Below are 14,000 nucleotides of genomic sequence, written 5' to 3' on the forward strand. Positions count from 1 at the left end.
TATTGTAACTCACTCTATGTGGGGCTGCCCTTGAGACTGACCCAGAAACTCCAGCGGGTGCAGAATGCCGCAGCGAGACTCCTTACAGGGTCCTCGCCGTGGGATCACATTCACCCAGTGCTTTTCCAGCTGCACTGGCTCCCGGTGGAGTACAGGGTCAGGTTCAAGGTGCTGGTTTTGACCATTAAAACCCTATATGGCCTAGGACCCTCGTACCTATGGGACCGCCTCTCCTGGTATGTCCCACAGAGGACCTTACGGTCTTCAAACAAAAACATCTTGGAGATCCCGGGCCACAGGGAGCTTAGGCTGGCCTCAACCAGAGCCAGGGCTTTTTCGGCTGAGGCCCCGATCTGGTGGAACACTCTGTCACAAGAGACCAGAGCCCTGCGGGACTTGACATCTTTCCGCAGGGCCTGCAAGACAGAGCTGTTCCACCAGGCCTTTGGCCAAGGCACAGCCTGACCCCCTCCTTTGGCAATCCTCACAGAACTCTAGCCCAATGGTTGCCATTAATTTGACTCTGAATTGATTTTCAAATGAATTGATTTTAGAATGTTGTTTTACTTTTATTGTTGTTAGCCGCTCTGAGCCCGGCTTCAGCTGGGGAGGGTGGTATATAAATAAAATATTATTATTATTATTATTATTATTATTATTATTATTATTATTATTATTTATTACATCTTGTGATAATGTACAAGGGCATCTCTGAATAGCAGCATCAGAAATATGGAAAGTGTGAGATGATATTCAGTTCCCACCTGTGGCTCCTAGAAGCTGTTGGCATGTGACAGCAGCCACACCCTGGGAATGGCTTGGACTGGCCAGCTAAGCCAGATGAGGGGAGCCAATGGGTCTCAAACCCTCGGTGAGTTAGAGACTTCCCCTGCCTGTGAAGACAGACCCTGGTGGATTGAGCAGATGAGACCAAGAGTGGTCCAATGGGCAAGAAGGCAGTTTCTTCATGTGCTGTAGAGGGAAGTGAGGGGCCGATGGGGCTCACCCACCTGGGAAGGTAGCCCACCTAGGAGAAGGAAAACTCTGACCCTGAACCTCCACTGCCTTGTGGAGAGCCAGCATGGTGTAGTGGTTAAGAGTGGTAGACTCGTAATCTGGTGAACCGGGTTCGCTTCCCCGCTCCTCCACATGCAGCTGCTGGGTGACCTTGGGCCAGTCACACTTCTCTGAAGTCTCTCAGCCCCACTCACCTCACAGAGTGTTTGCTGTGGGGGGGGGAAGGGAAAGGAGAATGTTAGCCGCTTTGAGACTCCTTCTTCTTGAGGGATATCTTCGGGAGAAGAAAAGGCCCGGGAATAAACCCTAGATGAATCTGGAGTCCCTAAGACAGTTGGCTGGTGTCTTGTTCACTTCCTTCCGGCAAGTCCTGCAGCCACGCTGGTGCCAAACATTTTGCTCTACTTTCCTTTGGACCCCATCAGTGAGGCTGAGAGGGAGCCCTTGTCGTCTGGGCTGCCCAGAACCTCCATGCACACTACCCAGGCTTGCGCCCAGGGCCGGATTTAGGTTTGATGAGGCCCTAAGCTACTGAAGCTAATGGGGCCCATTATGTCCTGCTGTCCTTTGTTCCTTTCTTAATTCTTCTTTTGATTGCATTCTAATCGACGCTGTCCTCTTGGCTAGTTCGATATATTTGCAGAATTTGATTTGCCACTGTGACATTGAGGGAGTCTCCTCCAATTTTTGGCCACATGTACTCTTGCGGCCGCTGTTGCGTGTAAAAAAACTCTGGTGACCTTGTCTTTAGGGTCTTTTTCTTTCTTTATCTCCAACTTGCCTCCTTTCTGGGACTTTTTTCCCCAAGGTTCGTCTTCCTGTTGGACCACGGCCTGGAGATCTACATCTGGAGGGGTAGCCAGGCCACGCTGAGTGGCACCACCAAAGCCAGGTAACTCCCCAAGCAAGGAGAGGGTTGTGGTTGATGTCAGTAGCTTTGGGTCTTTGGGTGGTGTCTGTGGTAAACTTTATTTGAACTGCCGATGCCATTATCATTTTTTGTTTATTTTATTTGTACTTTATTTCCTAAAATTTGTACACCGTTTCTTCGTATCGACAAAAACCCTCAAGGCAGTTTGCAAATGAAAACGAAAAAAATCAATCAAAACGAGTAACAACACTTTAAAACATTCAAGAAATTAAAACCAGCAGTTAACTAAAAACAGATTAAAACACATACAAGCATTCCAGACATCTGGGTCGACTTGCCTTTAAAAAAAGGTTTTTAGCCGGTGCCAAAATGTGTACAGTGAAGATCCCTGACGGATATCAATAGGCAGGGAGTTCCAAAGTGTAGATGCTGCCACACTGTAATAAAAATAAAAATAAATTTATTGCTTATACCCTGCCCATCTGGCTGGGTTTCCCCAGCCACTCTGGGCATGTTCCAACAAAATATTAAAAATACATTAAAACGTCAGACATTAAAAACTTCCCTAAACAGGGCTGCCTTCAGATGTCTTCTAAACATAAGGTAGTTGTTTATTTCCTTGACATCTGATGGGAGGGTGTTCCACAGGGCGGGTGCCACTACCGAGAAGGCCCTCTGCCTGGTTCCCTGTAACCTCACTTCTCACAGTGAAGGAACCGCCAGAAGGCCCTCAGAGCTGGACCTCAGTGTCTGGGCTGAAGGATGGTAGCGGAGACGCTCCTTCAGGTATACCGGACCGAGGCCATTTAGGGCTTTCATGGTGAGCACCAGCACTTTGAATTGTGCTCAGAAATGTCCTGGGAGCCAATGTAGGCCTTTCAAAACCGGTGTTATGTGGTCTTGGCGGCTGCTCCCAGTCCCCAGTCTAGCTGCCGCATTCTGGATTAGTTGCAGTTTCCAGGTCACCTTCAAAGGTAGCCCCACGCAGAGCACATATAAGATTGATTTCTTACAAATAGATATTATGCAGCACTTTCAACCGTGCCAGCGGTCAAGTGGGCATGTCATGGGTTAATGTCATCTCGCATGCAGACCACCCCCAAGTTGTTTAAGGGCTCCATAGACAAATAATACATGGATTTTCACTGTTGATTTGCTTGCCATGAATTGTGCTTACTGGAAACTGGTTATGTGCCATTTTTATATCCCGTCCACCTTGAGGTTATTACCTGTGCGGATAAGCATCTGTTTTTAAATTTTGTTTCCAGGTGTTTTGAAGCATTTGGTGGTTCAGATGTATTGTTTTGCTGCTTCGTCGTTCGACACCCTGGACTCTTTTGGGAGGGGAGGGGTGGAAGTGTATTAAGTACAGTGGTGCCTCGCAAGACGAAAAGAATCCGTTCCGCGAGTCTCTTCGTTTAGCGGTTTTTTCGTCCTGCGAAGCAAGCCCATTGATGGCTTAGCGGCTTAGCGCTATTAGCGGTTTAGCGGCTTTTAGCGGATAAGCGGATAAGAGGCTTAGCGGCTTAGAAAAAGGGGGGGAAAGGGGGGAGACCCGCAGGAACTCGCAAGACATTTTCGTCTTGCGAAGCAAGCCTATAGGAAATTCGTTTTGTGAAGCACCTCCAAAACGGAAAACTCTTTCGTCCAGCGAGTTTTCCGTCTTGCGAGGCATTCGTCTTGCGGGGCACCACTGTAAATGAAAAACCGAACACTAATTGGAGCTGAACCCTTGTTACAATGCAGAACAGGTGATCTGCTCCTCTGAGCTCCCGTTTGTCCTTCCCTGAATTAGTCTTCCGCTGCGTTCTCCCCGCCCCCTAGGCTTTTCGCAGAGAAGATCAACAAGAACGAGAGGAAGGGGAAGGCAGAGATCCTGACCGTCAGTCAGACGCAGGAGGCGCCCGCGTTTTGGGAGGTCCTGGGGGGGCAGCCAGATGAGATCAAGCCCAACGTCCCAGATGACTTCAAGCCTCCCAGACCTAAACTCTACAAGGTGAGTTGGTGCAGACACCTGTCACACCCAGGGTGGATAAAAATCAATGATTTTTTTCCCCGGATTTTTGTTTTATTTAAATTGGATTTTATTTTTCATTTAAATCGGATTTTTAAAATAAAATGCTTTTGGAGGAAAAATCTTTGTAAATATAGTTTTCTATTTAAGTTACATTATGGTCCAGACTCCAAAGGCTATTCATCAGGAAATAAAGATTTGTTTTCAGTTTTTCGCGTGTGCGAAAGCTCAGTCTCAGTTTCTTATTTTTAATTGTTTAACCGCATCAGTTAGCAAACATGGATACATATGCTATAATGTTATTGTTTTAGTTAAATAAAACATTTAAATGATTATTTTTCTCCTTCCAGTAAAATACAGCAGAAAGGTTGTCCAAATATAAACAGTCAACTTATTAAAAACCTGACAATAATTTCATAGTTATCTGTCTCTGTATTTCTAATACAGTGGTGCCTCGCAAGACGAAAATAATTCGTTCCGCGAGTCTCTTCGTCTTGCGGTTTTTTTGTCTTGCGAAGCACCCTTATTAGCGGATTAGCGCTATTAGCGGCTTAGCGGCTATTAGCAGCTTAGCGGCTAAGCGGCTATTAGCGGCTTAGCAGCTTAGAAAAGGGGGGGGGAGCGAAAAGACTCGCAAGACGTTTTCGTCTTGCGAAGCAAGCCCATAGGGAAATTCGTCTTGCGAAACACCTCGAAAAACGGAAAACCCTTTCGTCTAGCGGGTTTTTCGTCTTGCGAGGCATTCGTCTTGCGGGGCACCACTGTAGTACAGTCATACCTCGGGTTGAATGTGCTTCGGGTTGAGCGCTTTTGGGTTGCGCTCCACGGCAACCCGGAAGTAATGGACCGTGTTACTTCCGGGTTTCGCCACTCGCGCATGTGCAGACGCTCAAAATGACATCATGCGCGGAAGCGGCAAAACGCGACCCGCAGATGCACCGTTGCGTCTTACGTTCTGTTCAGGATGTGAACGGGGCTCCGGAACAGATCCCATTCGCAACCTGAGGTACCACTGTATAACCAAATCAGTCATTTTTGATATGACTGGAAAAACCACTCTGAAAATTTACTATTCCAGAAATGAAGCCTTCATCTGGTTGTAAATATTAAGATTATACCAGCAAGAATGAGTCTTTTGTAAAGAAAAAATGATTTAGATAAAGTCTTACTGACTAGTGATTTAAATCAATTTGATTTAAATCAATTCTACCCTGGTCACACCCAAACACTTATAACAGCTCTCAACACCCATAACAAACTACAGTTCCCAGGATCCTTTGCAGGAAGCCAGGGATATATAAAGCGGTATGACGCTGCTTTAAAAGTATGGGGCAGCCTTGCCAGCCTTGCCAGCTGGGCTTTTGATTGCTCCCTTCTCCCTGATAACACCCTTTTCCCCTTTTCTCCTTCCTTCTCCCGTTCTCCCACAGGTCGGTTTAGGTTTGGGTTACCTGGAGCTGCCCCAGATCAACTACAAGCTTTCTGTGGAACACAAGAAGAGGCCCAAAGTGGATCTGCTGCCAGAAATGAGACTGGTACACGGCTCTATGTTTCTATATATATATAGAGAGAGAGAGAATTGTAGAATTGGAAGGGACCACCTGGGGTCATTTAGTCCAACCCCCTGCAATAAGAAGAAGAAGAAGAAGAAGAAGAAGAAGAAGAAGAAGTAGTAGTAGTTTTATTTATACCCTGCCCTCCCCAGCCAAGACCGGGCTCAGGGCATCTAACACCCGATATAAAAACAAATTAATTGAAATACAACTTAAAAACAAGATTAAAATACAACATTAAAACATTAAAATACAGCCTCATTTCAATGGAAACTCAAATCAAAAACTTATGCAGCAATGGGATGGGGAGAGGGAATAGAGGGGGAAGCTCTACTCTCTCCCAGGAACACAACTGCATCAGGGGACCTATTTATTTTCATTTCTATCCCACCATCCCCCTGCAAGAATCTTCACAGTTCTCCCCCATCTCCTTTAATCCCCACAGCAACCCCATGAGGTAGGTTAGCCTGAGAAACAGTGACTGGGCCCCAAGGTCACACCCAGTGAGCTTCATGGCCGAGTCAGAATTTGAACCCTGCTCTCCCAGGTCCTAGTCTAACAATCTAACCACTACACGGCCTCAGTCCTGTATACCTGAAGGAGCGTCTCCACCCCCATCCTTCAGCCCGGACACTGAGGTCCAGCTCTGAGGCCTTCTGGTGGTTCCCTCCCTGCGAGAAGTGCGGTTACAGGGAACCAGGCAGAGGGCTTTCTCGGTAGTGGCACCTGCCCTGGGGAATGCCCTCCCGTCAGATGTCAAGGAAATAAACAACTATCTGACTTTTAAAAGACATCTGAAGGCAGCCCTGTATTCGGAAGTTTTTAATGTTTGATGTTTTATTATGTTTCTATATATTTAAGTGTGTTTTAAGTGCATTATACAGGGACGTGGGTGTTGCTGTGGTCTAAACCACTGAGCCTAGGGCTTGCCGATCGGAAGGTTGGCAGTTTGAATCCCCGCAGCGGGGTGAGCTCCCGTTGCTCAGTCCCAGCTCCTGCCAACCTAGCAGTTCAAAAGCAAGTAGATAAACAGGTACCGTTCCGGCAGGATGGGAAACAGTGTTTCCGTGCGCTGCTCTGGTTTTGCCAGAAGTGGCTTAGTCATGCTGGCCACATGACCCGGAAAAACTGTCTGCAGACAAACACCGGCTCCCTCAGCCTGTAAAGTGAGATCAGCACCGCCACCCCAGAGTTGTCTGTGAGGGGCCCTTAACTGTCAGGGGCCCTTTAGCTTTAAAGTGCATTATACAAATGTGGCACTAGATAGCGCTGATGAGCTAATGGCAAATTCCATATATATTTTACAACTTGATTTTAAAATGGGTTTTCACACCATTTTTTGTATCTGCGTAGATTCAGCCATAGTAACTTATGTCTTTGACATCTATGGGAGGGCATTTATTAGGGTGGGCACCACTACTGAGAAGGCCCTCAGCTTATGCAGCTGCTTTGAAATGGGGACAGCACATTTCCAAATAACTGCCATTCCGACGGGCCCTTTGGGCGATTCTGGCACCAGGCCTTGAGGAGCCACCTAAACAGATCTTGGCAGCCGAGCAAGGTGAATCGAAACCCTTCCTTCTTGTCTCCCCTTCCGCAGCTTCAAAGTCTGCTGGACACCAAGTCCGTCTACATCCTGGACTGCTGGTCTGACGTTTTCATCTGGATCGGCCGGAAGTCTCCTCGCCTGGTGCGCGCCGCTGCCCTCAAGTTGGGCCAGGAGCTCTGCAGCATGCTGCATCGCCCCAAACACGCCATGGTGACCCGCAACCTAGAGGGCACTGAGTGCCAGGTAGGTGGCTGGACGGGTATTTATTTACAGCGGAACCTCGGGTTGCGAACGTGATCCGTGCGGGAGGAACGTTCACAACCCGCAGCGCCGCGTCTGCGCAAGGGCCAAAACCCGGAAGTAACCCGTTCTGGTACTTCCGGGTTTTGGCACGTCCATAACCTGGAAACGCATAACCCGAAGCGTCTGTAACCCGAGGTACCACTGTATTCATTTTTTAAAAACCCACATTTGTTGTTGTTGTTTAGTCGTGTCCGCCTCTTCGTGACCCCATGGACCAGAGCACGCCAGGCCCTCCTGTCTTCCACTGCCTCCCGCAGTTTGGTCAAACTCATGCTGGTAGCTTCGAGAACACTGTCCAACCATCTCGTCCTCTGTGGTCCCCTTCTCCTTGTGCCCTCCATCTTTCCCAACATCAGGGTCTTTTCCAGGGAGTCTTCTCAGGAGGTGGCCAAAGTATTGGAGCCTCAGCTTCAGGATCTGTCCTTCCAGTGAGCACTCAGGGCTGATTTCCTTCAGAATGGAGAGGTTGGATCTTATTGCAGTCCATGGGACTCTCAAGAGTCTCCTCCAGCACCAGAATTCAAAAGCATCCATTCTTTGGTGATGTCTGTCCTTTTTTGCCCCCCCCCCCCAGGTCTTCAAGTCCAAATTCAAGAACTGGGATGATGTGCTGAAGGTGGATTACACCCGCAACGCGGAGTCGGTCAAGCAGGCGGACGGCCTTTCAGGAAAAGTTCAGAAAGACTCGGAGAAAAAGGACCAGATGAAGGCTGACCTGACAGCCCTCTTCCTGCCACGCCAGCCCCCCATGCTGCTAAGCGAGGTAGGTCTCGGACGGAGCGGGTGGCTGGGCCGAGATTCTAAATAAATTTTTATTAAGATTTTAAAAATTACAAGGGGAAAAAAAGAAAATAATAACAATCAAGGAAAAAAACAAAAAAAAACAGTACATATAAAATACATATAAAAAAAATCATCAAAAACCAGAAAACAGAAGAAAAAAGATAAAAAACAAATCAAACCTGTACATCACTTGCTTACATTCACTTATTTCCTTGACCTCCTCACACCTCCCATTTTTGTATTCTAATTCAATTTGTTATTTCAGCAAATCCTTCCAACCTTATTTTTATCTAAATAATTTGTCTTAATATACTATAATTTTACATTCTCTCTTTCACCAACTCATTTTTACTTAATCCTTTATGTCATTTCTACTAAAACCACATAATTTTCTTTTCCCAACATCTTTCTAACAATCCTTAATTTTGCAATATTTTTGAAGATTAACTTAAAATTTTTCCAATCTTCTTCCACCGACTCTTCTCTTTGGTCCCGGATTCTGCCAGTCATCTCAGCCAGTTCCATGTACTCCATCACCTTCAGGCTGGGCCGAGATTCTCCTCTGCAGATTCTCCTCGCGTGAAGCAGAGGCGTGAGGGGGTCTCAAATCTGCCCTGCTGCTTCCTGCCCCGGTCGTCATACGACCCCAAACTCATTGCACTCAAACCAAGTAGAAAATTCCTACGTGGAATTCTTTAATTTGAAGACTCTGCCAGTGAGCCCCTACACGCCCCCTGAGGTCTGTAAAATTCAAAGCGTTGGTGCAGACCTTGAAAGCCCTAAAAGGCCTCGGTCCTGCGTACCTGAAGGAGCATCTCCAGGCCCATCGTTCAGCCCCGTCTGTGGGTCTCAAAGCCTCCTTTCCCCCTATTTTGGAGAGGGGAGGTTATGGGTTTGTTTTGCTCTTGTTTTTATTAGGAATTTTGGGTTTTTATCTTATTTGTGAGATTTAACGTCCGGCACACCTCCCCTGCGACTCAGTGCTTCTCCCGGCGTCTAGCAGAGTATAGTGATGAGCGGAGTAGCCTGTGTTGAGGAATCTCACCCATGCAGAAAAACACTACGCACACAGCTTCTTTCTAATCTAAGAAGCGTTTATTTACAGCAGAGAGATATTTCAGCAGTCCGGGAGACTGCTTTCCCACAGTATTTTTATGCTGTAAACCACCCTGAGATCTTCAGATGAAGGGTGGTCTATTATTATTATTATTATTATTATTATTATTATTATTATTATTATTATTATTATTATTATTTACCATATTTTTTGCTCCATAAGATGCATCTGCCCATAAGACGCACCTAGTTTTTAAAGGAGGAAAACGGGGGGGGGGGATATTCTGAATCAAATGTTGTACTAAACTATTTTAGTAATAAACTTCCTGTATATCAGAGTGATATAAGGACACGGGTGGCACTGTGGGTTAAACCACAGAGCCTAGGACTTGCCGAACAGAAGGTCAGCGGTTCGAATCCCCGCGACGGGGTGAGCTCCCCTTGCTTGGTCCCAGCTCCTGCCAACTTAGCAGTTCGAAAGCACATCAAAGGGCAAGTAGATAAATAGGTACTGCTCCAGCGGGAAGGTAAACGGTGTTTCCGTGCACTGCTCTGGTTTGCCAGAAGCGGCTTAGTCATGCTGGCCACATGACCCGGAAGCTGTACGCCGGCTTCCTCGGCCAGTAAAGCGAGATGAGCGCCGCAACCCCAGAGTTGGTCACGACTGGACCTAATGGTCAGGGGTCCCTTTACCTTTACCTTTACATCAGAGTGAGAGGGACAGGAGCTGTATGTTTCCGTAGCGCACGCACTCAAGGAGCGACGAGCGGGGCGGCAGCACACCCCCGGACGAACCCAACACAGGAACTCCAGCAGCCTCCTCTCGTATAAGCGGCTCCTCTTCCACTTTGCTGCTTTAAAGTGAGCCACAGAGGGGGGAAGGAAGGGGAGCCCGCCCGTCCGTCCGTCCCTCCTCCCCAGCTTGCTTTAAAGCAGCAAAGCTGGACAGGAGCCGCTTACACCCGTGTAAGCGGCTCCTCTCCCGCTTTGCTGCTTCAAAATGAGTCACGGAGGAGGAAAGGAAGGGGAGCCATAGATCCTCCGCTCACGAATGCAGCCGGATCTCGCCGTTGTCCATAGGCATTCACTCCATAAGACGCACAGACACCCCCCCTTACTTTTTAGGAGGAAAAAAGTGCGTCTTATGGAGCGAAAAATACGGTAAGTGACACCTCTTCACTGTTGCGTTCAGTCTTCATCTTAGTTCTGCCATCAGCCCCACTGCAACTTAACTATTTCTTTCTTGGGGGGCAGGCAGAGCAGCTCATGGAGGAATGGAACGAAGACCTGGATGGCATGGAGGGCTTTGTCCTGGAAGGCAAGAAGTTTGCCCGCCTTCCTGAGGAGGAATTTGGGCATTTCCACACCCAGGATTGCTACGTCTTCCTGTGCCGGTAAACAGGCCCTTGTTGTCCCTCACCCACCCACCTCCGCAGGCATTGCCTCCATCTTTATTTCCCTTCTCTGTCCAGTCCGATCCAATGCAGAATCATGGAATTTGTAGAGTTGGAAGGGGTCCCCCAAAGGTCATCTAGTCCAACCCCGAGCACTGCAGGATTTGGACCAAATGAGAGTGTTTCCGTTGTGTCTGGAAAACAAGCCTACGGAGCTGACTTATACTGAACCAGGACACGGGTCCGCCTGGGCCCTCCACACCTCTCAGTCTGGCCCTGGGGGCTCTCCCCAAGCCACGCCTCCTTGGCCACACCCCTTCTCGCTAGGCCACACCCCTCACCGGTCCTGCTTGGCTCCGCCTTTGAGCCCTGCGGTGCAGATGGGGCTTGCGATCCGCGCTGAAGCTTCCTCGCTGAAGCTGAGCGAGTCACTGTGCTTTGTGCCTTCAAAGGTACTGGGTCCCCGTGGAGAGCGAGGAGCAAGAGGAGGAGGAGAAGAAGAAGAAGAAGAAGAGACCCGAAGGGGCTGCCGAGGGAGAGGAGGAGGAAGAGGAGGAGGAGGAGGAGGAAGAAGAGGAGAAGCAGCCCGAGGAAGATTTCCAGTGCGTTGTTTATTTTTGGCAAGGCAGGGAGGCCTCCAACATGGGCTGGCTCACATTCACTTTCAGCCTCCAGAAGAAATTCGAGAACCTTTTCCCTGGGAAGCTGGAGGTGAGCAATTTCGGTGGTACCTGAGGGTCGATTTCAAAAAAATCCACTGGGGAAACTGTTATGTCCCTGTGGAGACAGCAGTATTGAGTCAGTGGCTCGTGTGCTTCTGGCTTGCACTCATTATAAAGAAATGTTAAATTGATTGTAAAGCTAATGAAATGTATAAACTTGAAAAGTATAAATAAAAGGGAGGGAACATGGCCGGCTGGAACCCAGAACAAAGGCACTCTGCACTGTGGTTATTTTAGTCAACCACTTAATATAAGAGGAATCGTGGCCAGGGATGGTACTGTACTTCTCTGTGTATTAGACGAGGTTCTCCCCCCCCCCCAAAAAAAAATATGATGTTAAAAGGGGGCAGTACACATGTTCAGTGCATATTGTTGACGTGCGATTCCCCCCCCCCATTTTCTTAAGTTTGAGTCCCCCAAAATTGGGGGCATCTTATACAAGGGGGCGTCTTATACACGGAAAAGTATGGTAATCCTCCTCGGCTCCTCCTTCCATTGTTTTTCAGGTCGTGCGGATGACTCAGCAGCAGGAGAACCCCAAGTTCCTCTCCCACTTCAAGCGGAAATTCATCATCCACAAGGGGAAGAGGAAAGCGAGAGATGATGGGCTTCAACCCAGCCTCTACCACATCCGTACGAACGGCAGTGCCCTCTGCACCCGGTGAGTGGCTCTTCCCTCTGGCCCCTTTAGGTCCCTTTACCTTTACCTGGCTGCCTATATTAAGTCTTAGCAGCACCTTTCTCCCCATCACAATTGTGGGTCTTTCCATCAGGCTAAACATACTCTGCATCTTCACTTGTTCCTCAGAGGACGGTTTCCAGCATTCTCGCCAACTTCCTGGTTGTTCTTCTCAGAAATGGGCATAATCACAAGGGCAGGTGTTAACTTTCACCTTTTCTCTGTGTGTTGCCGATTGCGATTGAATACCTTTTTTTCTTCCCCCTTTCTTCTCAGATGTATCCAGATCAACACAGACTCCGGCCTTCTCAACTCCGAGTTTTGTTTTATCCTGAAGGTAACCTCTTTGTCAGTGTCTAAGTCTAACACTTTATAGTCTGGTTTTCAAATCCTGTTCACCTTTTAAAGTGGAATTAAACTCCTTATAGGATTTTATACTGCTGCTTTCTCTAATATGGGATAGCTTTAGCATACTCAGGAATCAAAAGTTTTGTGTCTCTCTTGTAGGAAATGCAGTGCTTTTTTTCTAAAAAAATATTTAGGGGGTCCTCTCATTTTCCGACTCATATTGAAATACTGCCCCTTAATGAGGCCAAACTTAGATTCACAAAATGTTTAGGGGTATGCGTTCCCCGGGGGGAGGGGGGAGCACTGAGGAACGTCCAGCATTCATAAGGGCTAGCAACTTGTTCTTAAAAATGAATTCATTGAATTTTTGTGGCTTTTCTTGCATTTGGCAAGTCACAGAACCTATATTGTGCAACATATTCACTAATCATCTTTTAAAAGGTGCAATGGAAAATTTTGAAGCCTCTTTTCCTTGCTTCTTGTGAATGGTGATGCACACACTTGCACACACTCCTGGATCCAGAAGTTTGCAACCTGGATTTAAGAAACCATTTTGGATTGTATTTAACAGTTCTCCCTTAGAGAGCATTCTGTTCAAGAGTGCCCTTTTCAGAACAGGAAAAAACGAAGATTGATCTGTCACTGGCCACGACCGTAGTGCCAGGTCAACCTTCCGACATCTGTGATTCCCCCCCCCCATTAACATTCTTATTAACAGCAATAATAATAATAAAATTGCTTGGCCGATTTTCCCACAAAACTGACACAAGGCAACTTACAAAAACAAGAGTAAAAACAACCTGAAATACTCAACAGCAATATGCATAAATGAGTAGATCCAATTCAACCCTCAAAGAATGAATAGGAAATTAAAGTCCCTGTCATAACATCCTTCTATACTTTTGTCCCCCAACATTGATGGTGAGGGGGTTGTGTTGGAAGTTTGGGGGCACCTTATTGTGAATGGTTAAAACGGAGTCAGAGATCTCTAAATTCCCTGTACTTTTGACCTCTTTGCTTACCTCCATATCTCAAATGGCAGGAAGATTCAAGGACAATCCAAGAAACATTTAAACATTTCAGTGTAGTATAGTATCAAAATACATATTTTATTTTTAGAATACAGATATCTTTTCAAAATGAGAGCAAGAGCATCGAGTGATACTTAGGACAATCCTAGTTGTGTTTTCCAGTGTATTTCTTATTAATTAAAAATTCCATGTGGTGCAGGCAAAATGTTGTTCTGAAAGTGTGGCCCAGAGAAAAAAGTTTGAGAACCACTGGTTTACCAGGGGTCAGCAAACTTTTTCAGCAGGGGGCCGTTCCACTGTCCCTCAGAGCTTGTGGGGGGCCGGACTATATTTTTTGGGGGGAAATAAATGAATGAATTCCTATGTCCCACAAATAACCCAGAGATGCATTTTAAATAAAAGGACACATGTAAAAACACACTGATTCCCAGGCCATCCGCAGGCCGGATTGAGAAGGTGATTGGGCCAGATCCGGCCCCTGGGCCTTAGTTTGCCTACCCATGGTTTAGACCAGCACCTCTTCCAGGTATTTAGACCCATACCTGTATCCTGTTTTACAACTTCCTCACACTTCCACCTCAAGATAAGATGTCACCTTTAACGACCCCCTGAGAGAACACAGGAACTAGCCTGGCTGCCTTTGTTTTCTCCAGATAAGTTAGTTCGGTTGGAACTAGACA

At 47.1% G+C, this 14,000-nt stretch overlaps 1 protein-coding gene across 1 annotated transcript in view; it reads left to right on the forward strand.

Annotated features, from left to right (window-relative positions):
- The window catches only part of FLII (FLII actin remodeling protein), a 55,048-nt gene that overhangs the window by 33,007 nt on the left and 8,041 nt on the right, over positions 1-14,000 (forward strand). The window contains exons 17-25 of the mRNA XM_081839560.1: positions 1,826-1,909; positions 3,713-3,884; positions 5,333-5,437; positions 7,056-7,247; positions 7,882-8,070; positions 10,401-10,540; positions 10,993-11,251; positions 11,769-11,923; positions 12,218-12,278. Of these exons, the coding sequence (XP_081695686.1) occupies positions 1,826-1,909; positions 3,713-3,884; positions 5,333-5,437; positions 7,056-7,247; positions 7,882-8,070; positions 10,401-10,540; positions 10,993-11,251; positions 11,769-11,923; positions 12,218-12,278 (1,357 nt within the window). The remainder of the gene's footprint in view (positions 1-1,825; positions 1,910-3,712; positions 3,885-5,332; positions 5,438-7,055; positions 7,248-7,881; positions 8,071-10,400; positions 10,541-10,992; positions 11,252-11,768; positions 11,924-12,217; positions 12,279-14,000) is intronic.

Source organism: Podarcis erhardii (genome assembly GCF_964252035.2).
Source record: "Podarcis erhardii genome assembly, chromosome: 14".
Classification (NCBI taxonomy): domain Eukaryota; kingdom Metazoa; phylum Chordata; class Lepidosauria; order Squamata; family Lacertidae; genus Podarcis; species Podarcis erhardii.